Source organism: Thalassophryne amazonica, chromosome 8 (genome assembly GCF_902500255.1).
Source record: "Thalassophryne amazonica chromosome 8, fThaAma1.1, whole genome shotgun sequence".
NCBI classification, from domain to species: domain Eukaryota; kingdom Metazoa; phylum Chordata; class Actinopteri; order Batrachoidiformes; family Batrachoididae; genus Thalassophryne; species Thalassophryne amazonica.
Genome location: NC_047110.1, coordinates 117,808,249 through 117,828,102, shown reverse-complemented (window position 1 = coordinate 117,828,102; position 19,854 = coordinate 117,808,249). Strand labels below are relative to the sequence as shown.

At 44.2% G+C, this 19,854-nt stretch overlaps 1 protein-coding gene across 1 annotated transcript in view; it reads right to left on the bottom strand.

Moving 5' to 3' along the window:
* Window positions 1-19,854, bottom strand: part of LOC117515001 (laminin subunit beta-1-like) — a 476,107-nt gene that overhangs the window by 161,060 nt on the left and 295,193 nt on the right. The window contains exon 44 of the mRNA XM_034175563.1: window positions 18,764-19,133. Coding sequence (XP_034031454.1) covers window positions 18,764-19,133 — 370 coding nt within the window. The remainder of the gene's footprint in view (window positions 1-18,763; window positions 19,134-19,854) is intronic.

The following is a 19,854-nucleotide window of genomic DNA, read 5'->3' as shown; positions in this document are numbered from 1 at the left end:
AAGCCATCACTTGACCCCGCTATCTTAGCTAATTATAGGCCAATCTCCAACCTTCCTTTTCTCTCAAAAATTCTTGAAAGGGTAGTTGTAAAACAGCTAACTGATCATCTGCAGAGGAATGGTCTATTTGAAGAGTTTCAGTCAGGTTTTAGAATTCATCATAGTACAGAAACAGCATTAGTGAAGGTTACAAATGATCTTATGGCCTCGGACAGTGGACTCATCTCTGTGCTTGTTCTGTTAGACCTCAGTGCTGCTTTGATACTGTTGACCATAAAATTTTATTACAGAGATTAGAGCATGCCATAGGTATTAAAGGCAATGTGCTGCGGTGGTTTGAATCATATTTGTCTAATAGATTACAATTTGTTCATGTAAATGGGGAATCTTCTTCACAGACTAAAGTTAATTATGGAGTTCCACAAGGTTCTGTGCTAGGACCAATTTTATTCACTTTATACATGCTTCCCTTAGGCAGTATTATTAGACGGTATTGCTTAAATTTTCATTGTTACGCAGATGATACCCAGCTTTATCTATCCATGAAGCCAGAGGACACACACCAATTAGCTAAACTGCAGGATTGTCTTACAGACATAAAGACATGGATGACCTCTAATTTCCTGCTTTTAAACTCAGATAAAACTGAAGTTATTGTACTTGGTCCCACAAATCTTAGAAACATGGTGTCTAACCAGATCCTTACTCTGGATGGCATTACCCTGACCTCTAGTAATACTGTGAGAAATCTTGGAGTCATTTTTGATCAGGATATGTCATTCAAAGCGCATATTAAACAAATATGTAGGACTGCTTTTTGCATTTACGCAATATCTCTAAAATTAGAAAGGTCTTGTCTCAGAGTGATGCTGAAAAACTAATTCATGCATTTATTTCCTCTAGGCTGGACTATTGTAATTCATTATTATCAGGTTGTCCTAAAAGTTCCCTAAAAAGCCTTCAGTTAATTCAAAATGCTGCAGCTAGAGTACTAACAGGGACTAGAAGGAGAGAGCATATCTCACCCATATTGGCCTCTCTTCATTGGCTTCCTGTTAATTCTAGAATAGAATTTAAAATTCTTCTTCTTACTTATAAGGTTTTGAATAATCAGGTCCCATCTTATCTTAGGGACCTCGTTGTACCATATCACCCCAATAGAGCGCTTCGCTCTCACACTGCAGGCTTACTTGTAGTTCCTAGGGTTTGTAAGAGTAGAATGGGAGGCAGAGCCTTCAGCTTTCAGGCTCCTCTCCTGTGGAATCAGCTCCCAATTCAGATCAGGGAGACAGACACCCTCTCTGCTTTTAAGATTAGGCTTAAAACTTTCCTTTTTGCTAAAGCTTATAGTTAGGGCTGGATCAGGTGACCCTGAACCATCCCTTAGTTATGCTGCTATAGACGTAGACTGCTGGGGGGTTCCCATGATGCACTGTTTCTTTCTCTTTTTGCTCTGTATGCACCACTCTGCATTTAATCATTAGTGATGGTGGCGGAGGAAATCATGTGGTTCTGGTTCTTCTTTAGACGGACGTCTCCTATCGTCGAGCCTGCCCACACAACACCTTTATCCATTGACTTTGTATCATTCTATAATCTGCTGTGTATGGTTGTGGCATTCACAACAGTAAAGTGTTCAAATTTGACTCCTTCTATTGTCCGTTCATTTGCGCCCCCTGTTGTGGGTCCGTCACTACACTTTCACAACAGGATATCTCGGCCAGCGTCATGGACTCCGAGGGGCGTCACCCAGTGATTGAACGGCCAATGGGAGAGCAGGGTGCACAGCCGTCTGCAGGAGGCGTGATTGGTGAGTTGCAGCACATCCTCACCGCCTTTACGGCTCGGTTGGCAGAGATGACAGAGCAAAACATCCTCCTGAACCGCAGGGTGGAGGCTCTCTCCGCACAGGTGGCAGCGAGCGCTCAGGGCGCTGCTGCGGCTCCTCCTCCTGCCGACCCTGTGCAAGATATGAATGTTCCAGTGGTCGTTCAACAACCCCTCCCACCATCCCCTGAAGCATACATAAGCCCCCGAGAGCCGTACGAAGGTTGTGTGGAGACGTGCGTGGACTTTCTGATGCAGTGTTTGCTTGTCTTTGCACAACGCCCCGTCATGTACGCGTCTGACGCCAGCAAGGTGGCTTATGTTATTAACTTGCTTCGTGGTGAGGCACGCGCTTGGGCTACAGCGCTTTGGGAGCAAAACTCACGGCTCCTTACCTCTTATACTGGGTTTGTGAGGGAGTTCAGAACAGTGTTTGATCACCCTAACAGAGGAGAGACCGCTTCAACAGTGCTGCTGTCAATGCGACAGGGGCGCCGGCGCGCAGCCGAATATGCAGTCGACTTCCGCATCGCGGCTGCGAGGTCCGGCTGGAATAACGTTGCGCTCCGCGCCGCCTTCATAAACGGACTGTCGTCAGTCCTGAAGGAGCACCTGGTAGCTAAGGAAGAACTGCGGGATTTAGATGGGCTTATCGATCTCGTTATATGGTTAGACAATCGGTTGGAGGAACGCTGTCGGGAGCGAGGCGAAGGACGTGGCTGGGCACCCGCCGTCCCTCTCCCTTCCGGGTTCAAAAAGGTTCCGCCCTCCCCACGCTCCACAGCCGCAGCGCTCCGTGGGGCAACAGCTCCCCCTGCTGACGTTGCTAGGGAAACGCACAGGGCCAAAATGAGAACAGCTGACAGAATGAGGAGGCTGGTCCACGGGGAGTGTTTTCTCTGCAGCTCAAAAGAGCACATACAGAAAAACTGCCCCAAACGGCCAAAACAACAACACCCGCCCTTAGAGACTGGGCTAAGGGGGGGTCATAACATTCACGTGGGACACACACATATTGTCACATGACTCCCAGTTACAATCCTGAGTGGGGATTTAACCCTTCAAGCCCCAGCACTGGTGGACACGGGGTCCGAAGGGAATCTGCTAGACAGCAGATGGGCAAGGGAGGTAGGGCTCCCTCTGGTGGCGCTTCCTTCGCCATTGCAGGTGCGGGCACTAGATGGCACCCTTCTCCCTTTAATCATGCACAAGACACAACCTGTAACTCTGGTGGTGTCTGGGAATCATCGGGAGGAGATCAAGTTTTTTGTGACTCCTTCTACCTCCCGCGTGATTTTGGGCTTCCCGTGGATGTTGAAACACAATCCCCGGATTGATTGGCCGTCTGGGGTGGTGGTTCAGTGGAGCGAAACCTGCCATCGGGCGTGTTTAGGATCCTCGGTTCCTCCCGGTTTACATGCTAAGGAGGAAGTCAAAGTCCCTCCCAACCTGACGGCGGTGCCGGTTGAGTACCACGATCTTGCTGATGTCTTCAGCAAGGATCTGGCACTCACCCTTCCCCCGCACCGTCCGTACGATTGTGCCATTGATCTGATTCCAGGCGTTGAGTTCCCGTCCAGCAGGCTGTACAACCTCTCACGACCTGAGCGCGAATCAATGGAGACCTACATCCGGGACTCATTAGCTGCCGGGTTGATCCAGAACTCCACCTCCCCGATGGATGCAGGTTTCTTTTTTGTGGACAAGAAAGATGGCAGACTCCGTCCATGCATTGATTACAGGGGGCTGAATGAAATCACGGTTCGCAACCGATACCCGTTTCCGTTGTTAGATTCCGTGTTCACCCCCCTGCATGGAGCCAAAATCTTTACTAAGCTGGATCTTAGGAATGCGTATCACCTGGTTCGGATCCGGAAGGGAGACGAATGGAAGATGGCATTTAACACCCCGTTAGGTCACTTTGAGTACCTGGTCATGCCGTTTGGCCTCACCAACGCCCCCGCGACGTTCCAAGCCTTGGTTAACGACGTCTTGCGGGACTTCCTGCACCGATTCGTCTTCGTATATCTGGACGATATACTCATCTTTTCTCCGGATCCTGAGACCCATGTCCGGCATGTACGTCAGGTCCTGCAGCGGTTGTTGGAGAACCGGCTGTTTGGCCGTGCATTATCCTGCTGCAACATGAGGTGATGTTCTTGGATGTATGGCACAACAATGGACCTCAGGATCTCGTCATGGTATCTCTGTGCATTCAAAATGCCATCAATAAAATGCACCTGTGTTCTTCGCCCATAACAGACGCCTGCCCATATCATAACTCCACCGCCACCATGGGCCACACGATCCACAACATTGTCATCAGAAAACCGCTCACCCACACGACGCCACACACGCTGTCTGCCATCTGCCCTGAACAGTGTGAACTGGGATTCATCCGTGAAGAGAACACCTCTCCAACGTGCCAAACGCCAGCGAACGTGAGCATTTGCCCACTCAAGTTGGTTACGACGACGAACTGGAGTCAGGTCGAGACCCCGATGAGGACGACGAGCATGCAGATGAGCTTCCCTGAGACGGTTTCTGACAGTTTGTGCAGAAATTCTTTGGTTATGCAAACCGATTGTTTCAGCAGCTGTCCGAGTGGATGGTCTAAGACGATCTTGGAGGTGAACATGGTGGATGTGGAGGTCCTGGGCTGGTGTGGTTACACGTGGTCTGCAGTTGTGAGGCTGGTTGGATGTACTGCCAAATTCTCTGAAACGCCTTTGGAGACGGCTTATGGTAGAGAAATGAACATTCAATACACGAGCAACAGCTCTGGTTGACATTCCTGCTGTCAGCATGCCAATTGCACGCTCCCTCAAATCTTGCGACATCTGTGGCATTGCGCTGTGTGATAAAACTGCACCTTTCAGAGTGGCCTTTTATTGTGGGCAGTCTAAGGCACACCTGTGCACTAATCATGGTGTCTAATCAGCATCTTGGTATGGCACACCTGTGAGGTGGGATGGATTATCTCAGCAAAGGAGAAGTGCTCACTATCACAGATTTAGACTGGTTTGTGAACAATATTTGAGGGAAATGGTGATATTGTGTATGTGGAAAAAGTTTTAGATCTTTGAGTTCATCTCATACAAATGAGAGCAAAACCAAAAGTGTTGCATTTATATTTTTGTTCAGTGTATATATGCAGACAGGAAAAAAAAAAAAAAACATCTTAATGCCCGGCAAACGAGGTGGGCAATCTTTTTCAGTAGGTTTACCTTTGTACTTTCATACCGATTAGGGCCAAAAAATGGGAAACTGGATGCTTTGTCCCATCAGGGTGAACCAGCCTGTGCCAAGTCCAATCAGGAAACAATCTTGCCCGCATCTTGTTTTGTATCTACCCTTACTTGGGAAATCAAATTGAAGGTCCGATCTGCTGCTGATGGGGTCCTGGTGCCTCCAGGCTGTCCCACTGGCAAGCTTTTTGTTCCAGTTGGGTTCAGGGGGGACGTAATCAGATGGGGACATGACAGTCATTTTTCTTGTGACCCATTGTATTAACCATGTTTGTAATCCAACAGAAATTTTGGTGGCCTGGGCTAACTAACAATATTTCTGAATATGTGAACGCCTGTCAAAGATGTGCTATGTATAAGTCGTCCAATCGCCCGCTTGCTGGGTTGTTAATGCAACTGCCTGTACCCACACATCTTTGGTCTCATATAATGTTAGATTTTGTAACTGGTCTTCTGCCCTCTAAGGGTAATACAGTAGTTCTTAAGGTAGTCGATATTCTATTTATGATGGTACATTCTATTTCCTTGCCCAAACTTCCCTCGGCCAAGGAAACAGCAGAAGTAATGCTTAACCAAGTATTCAGACTACACGGGTTCCCTCAGGATATAGTGTCAGACCGAGGGTGTTGTGTGGGCCGCTGAAGAGGAGGTACTGCTGGCCCACCATCACCAGAGGGCGCCCTGCCTGGAGTGCGGGCTCCAGGCACCAGAGGGCGCCGCCGCCTCACGGGAGCAGCCTCGGTGACAGCTGTCACCCATCACCTGAGACAGCTGACGGCAATCATCAGTGGGGTATATCAGCAGGACGGCATCTCCACCTCATTGCCGAGATATCGTTTCTACCAGAGAGGTAACATATCAAAGCCTACTGAGTACACAGTTTTGACTGAGCTAGTTATTGGTTTACTGTTCCAACGAGAGGTGGAGGTACCTTTCCTGCCGTTCGGAGTTCTGGGTGCAAACGCGCCCCCATCTAACTGTTCTTTTTCCCTCGCCAGCAGTACCAGGTCCGACACGCGGAGGCAGTGGCCACCTGGGAGTTCGGGACTTGGCGGCTCCAGTATTCCCGGGGTCCTGTGGCGGAGGAAGCCGTGGGGTTCCGGTCTTACCTTGGAGAGGCGTCTCCTATCTTCGAGCCTGCCCACACGACACCTTTGTGTATTGACTTTTGTCCATTTCTGTAATTGGTTGTATTCGTTGTGCACATTCACAACAGTAAAGCGTTGTTATTTTGACTTACTCCATTGTCCGTTCATTTGCGCCCCCTGTTGTGGGTCCGTGTTCCTACACTTTCCCAACAGAGGGCCCCAGTTTATTTCTAATTTTTGGAAGGAATTCTGGCGTCTCCTTGGGGTCTCTGCTAGTTTGACATCGGGCTACCATCCACAGGCCAATGGGCAGACCGAATGATTGAACGGCCTGCCTGGTAAATTGGCTCCCAGGTTCATCGGTCCCTTCCTGGTTTCCAAAATTGTTAATCCAGTATCTGTTCGTCTCCGTCTCCCTAGGTCACTCCGTATCCACCCCTCCTTCCACACCAGTCAGGTCAAACAGACGGTCCTTGTCTCCCCCGCCTCTTTGTCTTCCCCTCCCTCCCTTCCTTCCCAGTCCTGAGATGTTGACTGTGGGACCTTGAGACTCTGGTGGACTGATTCAGGACTGGGATCCCCCCAGGATGGACAGACAAGGCCTGTCGATGGTGCCACGGGCGGCCTTCCGGGCTGTCTCTCTGGACACTGGACACATCCAAGTCTCGGATGTCGTCTGTCGTGATTTGTTTTTTGTTATGACTGTTTTTCTGTGCTATGGTTTTTTTTTTTTTGCTCTCCAGTGCTGCTGCGTGAGTTCAACACAGCAGCAATGGAGGTTTTTTCTTTTCCCAATTCTTTCCTTGTGTGTGCTTTATATGTGTTCATGTACCAGACCGGCTTATGTGTGTTTTATATTAAATGAAATAGTAAAAAAGAATAGAGTAACTAGAGATTATCCTTCATTTTTTCAGAGTAACAACTACATCACGATTGATAACGACAAGTCTATTGCTGAACACTTTAATGAATACTTCGTTAATGTGGGTAAAAATCTTGCCAGTAAGATTGACTCATCAACTAATAACTTCTGGGTAAATAATTCAACGTTTAACAAATCTGTTTCAATGTTCATTGGTGGTACTCATGAAAGGGAAATACTTGATCTGGTTCATGGTTCAAAAAGTAACAAATCGACTGATTTTAATAATTTGGATATGGCTTTATTAAAAAAAAGTTATTGATTGTATAGTAAAACCGTTCAATTATATATGCAATATGTCACTAAGTACTGGTAAATTTCCTTCTCAAATGAAAATAGCCAAAGTAATTCCTCTGTTTAAAACTGGTGACAAACACACATTTTCTAATTATAGACCTATATCACTCCTGCCACAATTTTCCAAAATTTTGGAAAAAATATTTGCTAAAAGATTAAATGATTATTTACTGAAGCATAATGTTGTGTGTCGGGGGGTGTGGCTGGAGGTTTTGGTGTTGTTTCTTTTCTTGCTCCTCAGGTGGCATGGAAGCTGATTTGTCTGTGGAAAAGAAGGTGCTGGCTGAAGAATCCTCACCCTCGTCAATATCATGTGAGGCACCTGGGACTGGTGCTCACGTGCAGCCCTAAAGACTTTCAGCTGTAGCAGATAATTGGATGGCGTTCTGCTTTTAAGGCAGGTGTGAGCCAAGCAGAACTGCCGGGAACTCGACCTTGTGATGTTCGTTTGTGAGATGCTGAGGACCGCACCTGGGTTTGACACATTAAGCCTGTGAAGCAAGGAAGGGTGAGGACACATGCTGTCAGCACACAGTAAAGGTAATTAACTGTTGGACTAATTGTAGATAATAACTTGATGTTTTGCTACATAGTATATGTGAAATTGTGATGAGAATGGTGTGGCTTGCTTCTCACTGTTGTGGCGTGCAGGATAAGTGATCCTCCACTTATTGTGAGAAGCTGCTCATGTGCATAAAGATAAAAAGGATAAACCTTGATGTGTTGTTGACAGCATGTGTTTTGTGAAAGAAATTGCTATAATAGCTAACGTGCCTCACATCTTCTGTGCTTCAACAGAGTCAGTTTGTTGTGTCCACCTGGGAGGTGTCTGTTTGATGGTGGTGAGTCCAGGAGCATCGGACTTCTCTCCCCGTGAACACTGGAGAGCGTGCCAGCAGTCACTCCTCTTGAAGGACATTGGGTTGGGGTTTTTTTTTGTATAATTTATTTAGGCACAGGTGAAAAATAAATTGTTTTATGTTGATGGAACCGCTTCCTGGTTATTTTTAGTGCTGGGTCCTGTCTGACGCAGGTTCGCTCCTCAATCTGCGTCGACACATAACACATAACATCATTTGTGAAGAACAATATTGATTCAGAAGGTCTCGAACTACATCACATGCTTTGATGGACTTTGTGGAAAGTATAGCAACTGCAATTGATAATAAACAATACACAATAGGTGTTTTTTTTTATTTACAGAAAGCGTTTGACACAATTAACCATGGAATACTATTAAGTAAACTGCAGAAATATGGAATCAGAGGTCTGGCATATGAATGGATAGCTAGTTATTTACAAGGCAGATTTCAGTATGTTCAATTCAATAATACAAATTCTGAACTCAGGGATGTCACATGTGGGGTGCCGCAGGGCTCAGTGCTGGGTCCTTTGTTGTTTATAATCTATATAAATGATATAAGTTGGGTGTCGAGTTCACTGAGATGTGTCCCTTTTGCGGATGATACAACTGTATTCTGTAGCGGTGAAAATCTTGAACAGCTTCTGGACATAGTGGAGAAAGAACTGGAAAAATGTAAGGTTTGGTTTGACGCTAATAAGTTGTCACTCAACCTTGGGAAAACTAAATGTATTATATTTGGAAATAAACAGGCACCCAAATGTAAAAATTTAACTATAAACAATAAGGAAATTGAGTTAGTAACAGAGAATACATTTTTAGGTGTTATAATTGATAATAAACTTAGCTGGAAACCACATATAAATTATGTGAAATCAAAATTGTCAAAAACTATAGCCATTTTGTATAAAGCCAAAGACCTACTGCCGCAAGAAGGGTTACTTACTTTATATCATTCTCTGATGGTACCATATATGACATATTGTGTTGAGTCATGGGGAAACACTTACAAATCAAACACCAATCCAATATTCCTTTTGCAAAAACGAGCCATACGAATCATCTGCAATAAACAATATCGTGAACCAACTCATTCTCTATTTGTGTCTTTAAATTTATTAAAATTCATTGATTTGGTCGATTACATTACAATTCAAACTTTATTTCGAGCGAAAAACCAAGCCTTACCGAGACATGTCCAGAGTCTGTTCCGATTGAGGGAATCCAGATATAGTTTAAGAGGTTGTGCAATTTTTATGAAACCAGCAGTAAGAACAAATGTAAAGGGTTTTTGTGTGTCTGTGGTTGGGGTGAAGAAATGGAACAAATGTTCAACAGAGGTTAGAATGAGTAGTACCTTAGTGAGATTTAAGAAACTACTCAAAAAGAACATTATGTCTAAGTATCATAAAGAAGCAAATATAATTTGATTTATATGGAATGTTCAATTTATAAGTGGGACTTATTGTATATTTGAATGTGTGGGTATGTATATGCGTATGTAGATATATAGATATGGGTAGGTGTATATGTATATAAGTGACTGTGTATATGTATGTATATATTTATGTTTGTAAAGTATATACGTATGTATATAGGTATATGTGGCACAGCCCAAGCAGAGGGTCACCCCCAAGAGGCTGGTCTGCTTGAGGTTTCTTCCTTATAGGGAGTTTTTCCTCACCACAGTTGCCTAATGCTTGCTCTGGGGGTTGGTAAGGTTAGTCCTTACTGGCGTAAAGTGCCTTGATTTGACTTTCTTATGATCTGGTACTATATAAATATAATTATAAGTGAATAGTATATTGATGTGTATGTCTGTGTGTCGACATGTAGTAGTGAATTTATATTTATGTAAATATGACTGATTAGAATTGTTGGACTTGTACTAGCAGGGTGTGGGCGCTAATAAGCTTTGCTTCAGCCAACACCCTTTCGGACTCACTAGTTTTGTCTGTGTTTGTTTGTGGAATTGTTCATTTTTTTCTATTTGAATATTTTGTGTGCCGAATTAAAAAAACTTTGTCACTTTGTCACTTTGTTTGTTAAGTGTGTCATGAGGCCGGTCAAGGTTTGCTCAGCCCTGCTCGTGACCTAGGGCAGGGATATACATCTGGAGCTGGTCCACGAGCGCCAAAAAAGGCGACCTCTGCTCCTAACTGGCAATTAGGATGGGTAAAAATGCAGTAAACACATTTCATTGTGCAGGGAACATGTTCCTATGTGCATATGACAATAAACTCCTTTTGAATCCTTGAATCCTTTGAATCTAGTTCTTTGTGCCCTCCAGCTGTTCCCCTGCTTCCTGCCTGGTGTGTGGATGGTGGTTTGGTGTTCACGGTGCGGCGGCTCCTGGAATCTTGCCGCTGTGGCCATGGTTTCCAGTATCTGGTGAATTGGGAGGGTTATGGACCCGAGGAGCGGTCCTGGATTCCCTCCCGCTTTATCCTTGATCTGGCCCTTATCCGTGAGTTTCATGCCTTTCATCCTGCTGTGCCCGGGCCATCCGGGGTCGGCTGTGGGGGGGGTTACTGTCAGGGCTTGAGTTTTCTTTGGTTTTCTGTTTTATTTTGTTCTTTTGTTGTGTTTGTTATTTTTGCATTTCACTGGTTTTGGTTTGTTTATTTATTCTCTTACTGGGTTTTTCTGCTTGGGTCTGTCTGTCTCTGTTCCTCTTGTCTCTCTCTTGGTTCTTGGTGATGGCTGTTTCTCTCTCACCCTGATCACACCCTGGTTCTGGTGCTTTCCAGGTACACCTGTTTCTCATTTGCGGATTACCACCTTTATTCCAGCTCTGTACCGGTGTTCCATAGTCCTGCCTGCCTCTTTGTATGTACCTGACCTCCAGCCTGTTGCTTTGATCACGCCTGATTGCCTGTTGATTTTTGTACTGCTGCTTTTTCTGGACTGCTTACCCGTGTACCGATCTCTGCTATCCATAACAGTAAAGCCTTCTACAAATCAGAGCTGTTTGTTTGAGCCATGCATTTGTATCCTGCAATTCCTTTCCATCCAGCCTGATAACCCTAGTGTAATGAAATATTATAGGCCGATATCAATTTTGCTGTAAAATTCTGGAAAAAAAGGTTTCACAGCAGCTTGTGCACCACCTTACTGAGAATAATCTCTTTGAGCCACTGCAGTCTGCGTTTAGAAAATATCATTCCACAGAGACGGCTATCACTAAAGTGGTGAATGATCTTCTGCTTGCAATGGACTCGGACACCACTACGGTTCTGGTGCTGTTAGATCTCAGTACTGCGCTTGATAATGTGGATCATCATATTCTACTTGATAGGCTGGAGAATCATTACTGGGAATGCCCTTGCATGGTTGATGTCATACTTGACCAGTCGTTCTCACGGTGTTTTGTACAGTAACACTATCTCTAACCTTAGTGACATGAAATTTGGGGTTCCACAGGGGTCCATCTTAGGCCCCCTGCTTTTCTTCTTTTATATAGCACCCCTTGGGCACATATTGCAGCGCTTTGGGATTACCTTTCACTGCTATGCTGATGATACTCAGTTACACATGTCGATAACTGAACAAGCTGGTCAGGAAGTCCTGCTCTGTCCTGGGCTGTCCTCTGGACTCTCTGGAGGAGGTGGCTGAGAGGAGGGTGTTAGCCAAGCTCAAATCCATCATGAACAACTCCACTGACCCTTTGCACCGGACTGCAGTGGAGCTGAGCAGCTCGTTCAGTGACAGACTGAGGCACCCTCAGTGCAAGAAGGAGCGATACCGTAGGTCATTCCTCCCTGCTGCTGCCAGGCTGTACAATAACACTGTGAAATACCTAGGGCTGCAGCTATAGATTATTTTAGTAATCGAGTATTCTATCGATTATTCTGGCGATTAATCGAGTAATCGGATAAAAAGTACTTCTGCGTTTTTAAACAACATCAATAGGCCAAAGTGTTGGCATTTTGCTGAAATGCTGATGGGATGTGGCTTTCTGTTTTGTTTTCTCCAACTTGTAAAATGTACCCATTTTTAAGTTTTGTGGGTTTTGTTTTTTTTTTGTTTTTTTTTTATAAAGGTTGATGGACTGGGTCCCTGCGTGATTTTTTCTTTTATCCCTCTTTCTCTGCAATTCAGCAGATGCATTTCAGCTGGAGGTTGAACATGCAGCCTCGCAGTCATTTTTTTTTATTATTATTTAAGTTACCGTGTCTGTGAAGTGTTGTGTGTTGCCCAAAAAAAGCAAAAATAAAAAAAATCAAACACTCAGTGTGAGTCTGAGGGAAACACAGAAGAAACGTTGGACTTCTGCTGTTTGTCAATATCAGGATCTACTGGGAAAGCAGGTTGGACACAATTGCAGGACGCGGATGAACAGCTCTGTACAATTGAGGCGTTTACTTGATTCGTAAGCAGGGGTCGGTACACAAAGAGGCAGTCCAAAAAGAGCAACAGTAACACAATCATCAGGCAGGTACGAGGTCCAAATACACAGGCAAGCAGTCAAAAACACGATGAGGCAGTCAGGCAAGAAACACAAGGAACAGAGCTAGAAAGAGGCACAGGGCACAACAATCAGGCGAGTAACGCAGGCACACAGTGCGGTATATAACGCCTCAGGTGATGAACAGATAATCAGGAACAGGTGTGAGAACCTTCCAGAGGCAGGGCGTGTCCAGCACAGAGGGAAACGCCCCCATGCGGAACCAAGAGAAGAAGGGGAGCAAGAGAAAGCAGGACAGGGAAAACACAAGCAGACAAACAGTGACATAGAGACGGATACAAAAGCAACAAGCAAACCCACACACAAAGTCCAAATCCTGACAGTCAATGTAGTCGGGGACAGAGCTGTGACTCGCCTGGTCTGAGAGCCCCTCACACTGGGCACAGAAAGACAGCAGCCGGCCGCCGGGTCAATAGTCCCTCCCCATGTAGAGCAGACCGTGTGTTTTCTAAAAATACATAAACACACTGCTTCGCTTTAAATGCACAGTAAGTCTCAGACAATCAGCGTGAACCATCTTTCTCTTAAAAGGCTTTATTTTACTCTATGTGTCACGTTGGAAAGCGATAGCTATCGCTGCTAATTTGATTAGCTGTTATGCTCCAGTCTTCTTCAGTTTTGTTTTTTTTCTGCAGACGTTGCAGCGCCACACACAGGCCTGGCATATGTACTATAACGTTAAAAAAAGCTTCGAGGCACAGAATTTGCCTCGAACATTTTTTGTAATCGAGTTATTCGAGTTACTCAATTAATTGTTTCAGCCCTAGAAATGACCACATGCAATAATATGTCCACAAATCACATGCAATAACAACTCGTTTACAAATCCCAGCACTAATGGCACCTTATCACATCCAAACTCCATTTCACATATTGTAAAGAAGATGCTCCTATCTCCCTTTCAATCCTAATCATGTTTATATATATGTATATATGTGTGTGTGTATGTATATGTGTATATCAAATCAAAATCAAATCAATTTTATTTATATAGCACCAAATCACAACAAACAGTTGCCCCAAGGCGCTTTATATTGCAAGGCAAAAGCCATACAATAATTACGGAAAAACCCCAACGGTCAAAACGACCCCCTGTGAGCAAGCACTTGGTGACAGGGGAAGGAAAAACTCCCTTTTAACAGGAAGAAACCTCCAGCAGAACCAGGCTCAGGGAGGGGCAGTCTTCTGCTGGGACTGGTTGGGGCTGAGGGAGAGAACTAGGAAAAAGACATGCTGTGGAGGGGAGCAGAGATCAATCACTAATGATTAAATGCAGAGTGGTGCATACAGAGCAAAAAGAGAAAGAAACACTCAGTGCATCATGGGAACCCCCCAGCAGGCTAAGTCTATAGCAGCATAACTAAGGGATGGTTCAGGGTCACCTGATCCAGCCCTAACTATAAGCTTTAGCAAAAAGGAAAGTTTTAAGCCTAATCTTAAAAGTAGAGAGGGTGTCTGTCTCCCTGATCCGAATTGGGAGCTGGTTCCACAGGAGAGGAGCCTGAAAGCTGAAGGCTCTGCCTCCCATTCTACTCTTACAAACCCTAGGAACTACAAGTAAGCCTGCAGTGTGAGAGCGAAGCGCTCTATTGGGGTGATATGGTACTATGAGGTCCCTAAGATAAGATGGGACCTGATTATTCAAAACCTTATAAGTAAGAAGAAGAATTTTAAATTCTATTCTAGAATTAACAGGAAGCCAATGAAGAGAAGCCAATATGGGTGAAATATGCTCTCTCCTTCTAGTCCCCGTCAGTACTCTAGCTGCAGCATTTTAAATTAACTGAAGGCTTTTCATGGAACTTTTAGGACAACCTGATAATAATGAATTACAATAGTCCAGCCTAGAGGAAATAAATGCATGAATTAGTTTTTCAGCATCACTCTGAGACAAGACCTTTCTGATTTTAGAGATATTGCGCAAATGCAAAAAAGCAGTCCTACATATTTGTTTAATATGCGCATTGAATGACATATCCTGATCAAAAATGACGCCAAGATTTCTCACAGTATTACTAGAGGTCAGGGTAATGCCATCCAGAGTAAGGATCTGGTTAGACACCATGTTTCTAAGATTTGTGGGGCCAAGTACAATAACTTCAGTTTTATCTGAGTTTAAAAGCAGGAAATTAGAGGTCATCCATGTCTTTATGTCTGTAAGACAATCCTGCAGTTTAGCTAATTGGTGTGTGTCCTCTGGCTTCATGGATAGGTAAAGCTGGGTATCATCTGCGTAACAATGAAATTTTAAGCAATGCTGTCTAATACTACTGCCTAAGGGAAGCATGTATAAAGTGAATAAAATTGGTCCTAGCACAGAACCTTGTGGAACTCCATAATTAACCTTAGTCTGTGAAGAAGATTCCCCATTTACATGAACAAATTGTAATCTATTAGATAAATATGATTCAAACCACCGCAGTGCAGTGCCTTTAATACCTGACTAAAACTCTTCAAATAGACCATTCCTCTGCAGATGATCAGTTAGCTGTTTTACAACTACCCTTTCAAGAATTTTTGAGAGAAAAGGAAGGTTGGAGATTGGCCTATAATTAGCTAAGATAGCTGGGTCAAGTGATGGCTTTTTAAGTAATGGTTTAATTACTGCCACCGTAAAAGCCTGTGGTACATAGCCAACTAATAAAGACAGATTGATCATATAAGATCATAAGATCAAAGCATTAACTGATGGTAGGGCTTCCTTGAGCAGCCTGGTAGGAATGGGGTCTAATAGACATGTTGATGGTTTGGATGAAGTAACTAATGAAAATAACTCAGACAGAACAATCTGAGAGAAAGAGTCTAACCAAATACCGGCATCACTGAAAGCAGCCAAAGATAACGATACGTCTTTGGGATGGTTATGAGTAATTTTTTCTCTAATAGTTAAAATTTTGTTAGCAAAGAAAGTCATGAAGTCATTACTAGTTAAAGTTAATGGAATACTCAGCTCAATAGAGCTCTGACTCTTTGTCAGCCTGGCTACAGTGCTGAAAAGAAACCTGGGGTTGTTCTTATTTTCTTCAATTAGTGATGAGTAGTAAGATGTCCTAGCTTTACGGAGGGCTTTTTTATAGAGCAACAGACTCTTTTTCCAGGCTAAGTGAAGATCTTCTAAATTAGTGAGACGCCATTTCCTCTCCAACTTATGGGTTATCTGCTTTAAGCTACGAGTTTGTGAGTTATACCACGGAGTCAGGCACTTCTGATTTAAGGCTCTCTTTTTCAGAGGAGCTACAGCATCCAAAGTTGTCTTCAATGAGGATGTAAAACTATTGACGAGATACTCTATCTCACTTACAGAGTTTAGGTAGCTACTCTGCACTGTGTTGGTATATGGCATTAGAGAACATAAAGAAGGAATCATATCCTTAAACCTAGTTACAGCGCTTTCAGAAAGACTTCTACTGTACTGAAACTTATTCCCCACTGCTGGGTAGTCCATTAAAGTAAATGTAAATGTTATTAAGAAATGATAAGACAAAAAGGGGTTTTCAGGGAATACTGTTAAGTCTTCAATTTCTATGCCATATGTCAGAACACCCTAGTGGCGGCATATATAGTGAGAACAAAATGGGGCCCAAGATGGAGCTCTGTGGCACTCCAAATGACAGCGAGGCAACAGAGGAGGACAGGTCACCAATCATGACTGAGAAACTTCCCTTGGTTAAATAGGATTCAAACCACCTACAGTGCCACAAATACCAACATGTTTTAGGCGGGACAGAAGAATAAAATGATCAACAGTATCAAATGCAGCTATTAAATCAAGAAGCACTAAAACAACAGCGTGCCTAACATCCACAGACAAAGCGACATCATTGTGTACTTTTAACAGTGCAGATTCTGTGCTATGATCTGAACCCTGACTGAAATTGAGCAAGAATAGAGGTGCAATCTAAAAACATTTGTAGCTGTGTAAAAACAACTTTCGAAACAGGTCTGAAGTTAGATAAAATGGAGGAGTCAAGATTAGTGTTTTTTTAAGCAAAAGTCTAACTACAGCATGTTTGAAGGCATCAGGGACGCATCCTAACATGAGAGATGTGTTCATTATAACACAGAGAGAAGGCCCAACAGTGACAAACACATCTTTCAATGCTGGAACAATATCCAGTGGGCAATTTGTGGCACTCATACATATTTAACAATGTCTGTGAGTGAGGAGTGAGAGACAGGTGAGAAATGGTCAAACACTGCAGAGTGTAAGATGGTACCAGACTGGTCTGGGCTGATGCTGCTCATTGCTCTCACAGACATCACCTTTCCAGCAAAGAAATTTTATAAGTCCTCACAGGTTGAAACAGTGGCGTCAGCCAACAAAGAGGTACATTTTTTCTCTCTGTTTGAGGTGCAGCTCCATCCAGAGGTGGGACTGGTGTCTGTTTCTGAAACCCTCCTGTCCTGTGCACCAGCAACATTTCCTGTATATTCATTTTGTGAATTGTTCTGTAATTTGTGTCTGTATCATGGCCCAAGCAGAGGGTCACCCCTTTGAGTCTGGTCTGCTTGAGGTTTCTTCCTCAGAGGGAGTTTTTTCTTACCACTGTTGCTCTGGGGGTTAGTAAGGTTAGACCTTACTTGTGTGAAGCACCTTGAGGCAACTCTGTTGTGATTTTGCGTTATATCAATGAAAATAAATTGAAAGTGAAAATTGTGATCTGTAGTGAGATTAGAGTGCAGGTTGAGTCTAGTCTGGAGAGGTGGAGATATGCTCTGGAGAGAAAGGGAATGAAAGTCAGTAGGAGCAAGACTGAGTCCATGTGTGTGAATGAGAGGGAGCCCAGTGGAATAGTGCAGTTACAAAGAGTAGAAGTGGTGAAAGTAGATGAGTTTAAATACTTGGGGTCAACTGTTCAAAGTAATGGAGAGTGTGGTAGAGAGGTGAAGAAGAGAGTGCAGGCAGGGTGGAGTGGGTGGAGAAAGGTGGCAGGAGTGATTTGTGACCGAAGAATATCAGCAAGAGTGAAGGAGAAAGTTTACAAGACAGTAGTGAGACCAGCTATGTTGTATGGTTTAGAGACGATGGGACTAACAAAAAGACAGGAGGCAGAGCTGAAGATGTTGAGATTCTCTTTGGAAGTGATGAGGATGGACAGGATAGGGGAGGTGATGGTCTAGTGGTTAAGCGTTGGGCTCGAGACCATAGAATGCTTGGTTCAAATCCCAGCCTGACCAGGTGTACCCCGCCTCGCACTCTATGACTGCTGGAATAGGCTCCAGCCCCACCGCGACCCTTAATTGGACTAAGCGGTTTGGGATGAGTGTGTGAGTGTGTGTATTTAATCTGAATGGCAATTTCAATTTCAATTTATTTTCATTTATTTAGTGCAAAATCACAACAGAGTTGCCTCAAGGTGCTTCACACAAGTAAGGTCTAACCTTACTAACCTCCAGAGCAACAGTGGTAAGAAAAAACTCCCTCTGAGGAACAAACCTCAAGCAGACCAGACTCAAAGGGGTGACCCTCTGCTTGGGCCATGATACAGACACAAATTACAGAACAAATCACAAAATGAATATACAGGAAATGCTATTGGTGCCCAGGACAGGAGGGTCTCCAGCACAAATACCACACCCATTATGGCATTATGGCTAATTGATTTAAGCTCCATTGTTGTTATGACTGGTGGCATTGTGGCTTAGTGGTTAGCACTGTTGCCACACAGCAAGAAAGTTTGGAGATCGCTTCCCACCTGGTCCTTTGTGTTTGGAGTTTGCATGTTTTCAGAGTGTTTGCCTGGGTTCCCTCTGGGTGCTCCAGCTTCCTCCCACTTCCAAAGACATGCAGATTAAATGAACTGGTGACTCTAAATTGACCGTAGCTCTGACTGAGTTTGCCTATGTGTATGTGGCCCAGCGATACACTGGCATCCTGCCCAGGGTGAAGCCCGCCTTTCGCCCAATGACTGCAGGGATAGGATCCAGCCTCATTGCAACCCTTAATAAGCAGGCATAGTGAATGAATGTTATCAGATCTTGAATGCTGATAATGTAAATGAATGTCATGACTGTAAAAGAATACCAAAACCTGTTTATTGTTCATCTTACTTGGCTTGTTGCAGGAGCTTCTGGATCTCTGTTAGTGGCTGGGAGGCAGGATTCAAGGCTACAAGATGCTGAATGTCAGTGGCACTCTTTTCCAAACTGCTGATCATCTTCCTGTACGGCCCACTGATCCCACTGGCTTTGATGGAGTTGGCTTTGTTGATGAGACGGTGGGTCTGGTTGGTCAAATGACCTACAATGATGTCCCACTCAGCAAAGCACTGGTGGCACTGATGGCAGTCAGGGAAGATTCCAGAGAAACCCCGAGCACAAATGTCACACTTTGAGCCAGAAACACCCTCCACACAGATGCACTGACCATTGGCCTTGTTGCACTGCTGCTCAGCAATCCCACGAGGGTCACAGTTGCACGCTGTACGATAAAGATGATGATGAAAGCTGTTAGAAGGCTGCAGAATCACAATGCCAAGTCTGTGTAATGGCACATTTTTCATGCAGGTGGTTAATATTGCAGCTACAATTGATATCAGTATAATAATAGTCAAGTGGCGTCTGTGCGCGTCTGGCTTTGATCAGACAGAAACCAGGAAGAGCTGACATTTGCCATTTGGTATGCTTATGTGTTTTGGGTCAAGGATGAACGCTGCGACAACAGACAGGTGATAGGACAAATATTTTTGGAGAAATGAGCAATTTTAGCTAACCAGTAAACAATGGATGTTGTGTTGCAATGCACCATGGGAGTTTGGGGCTCTGGAGTTTTAAATATTGTTATTGTGGATCATGTTAGTTTAGGGATTTATTTCACCAAAAATATTAAATCTTGGCTTGCAGCTCAGATGGACCTTGTGGCAATGTGTAGGTGAACCTTCAGCTCTTCTTTTTAATAAAACCCTCCTCTGCTCCACTTCATCATGAAGCTGTATAACTGGAGATACAAAATGCAAAACACACACTGTGCACAATGTCTCCAATCACAGCCACAGAAGCCTGGAACTTCTTCTGGGTTGTCTGGATGTCTTGGTGGCTTTCCTCACTCTTCTCCAGTTTTTGTGAACTGTCTACTCCACACAGATTTACCAGAGTGTCATACTGTTTGTATTTCTACATAACTGATGTAAATAAAGTTCAAG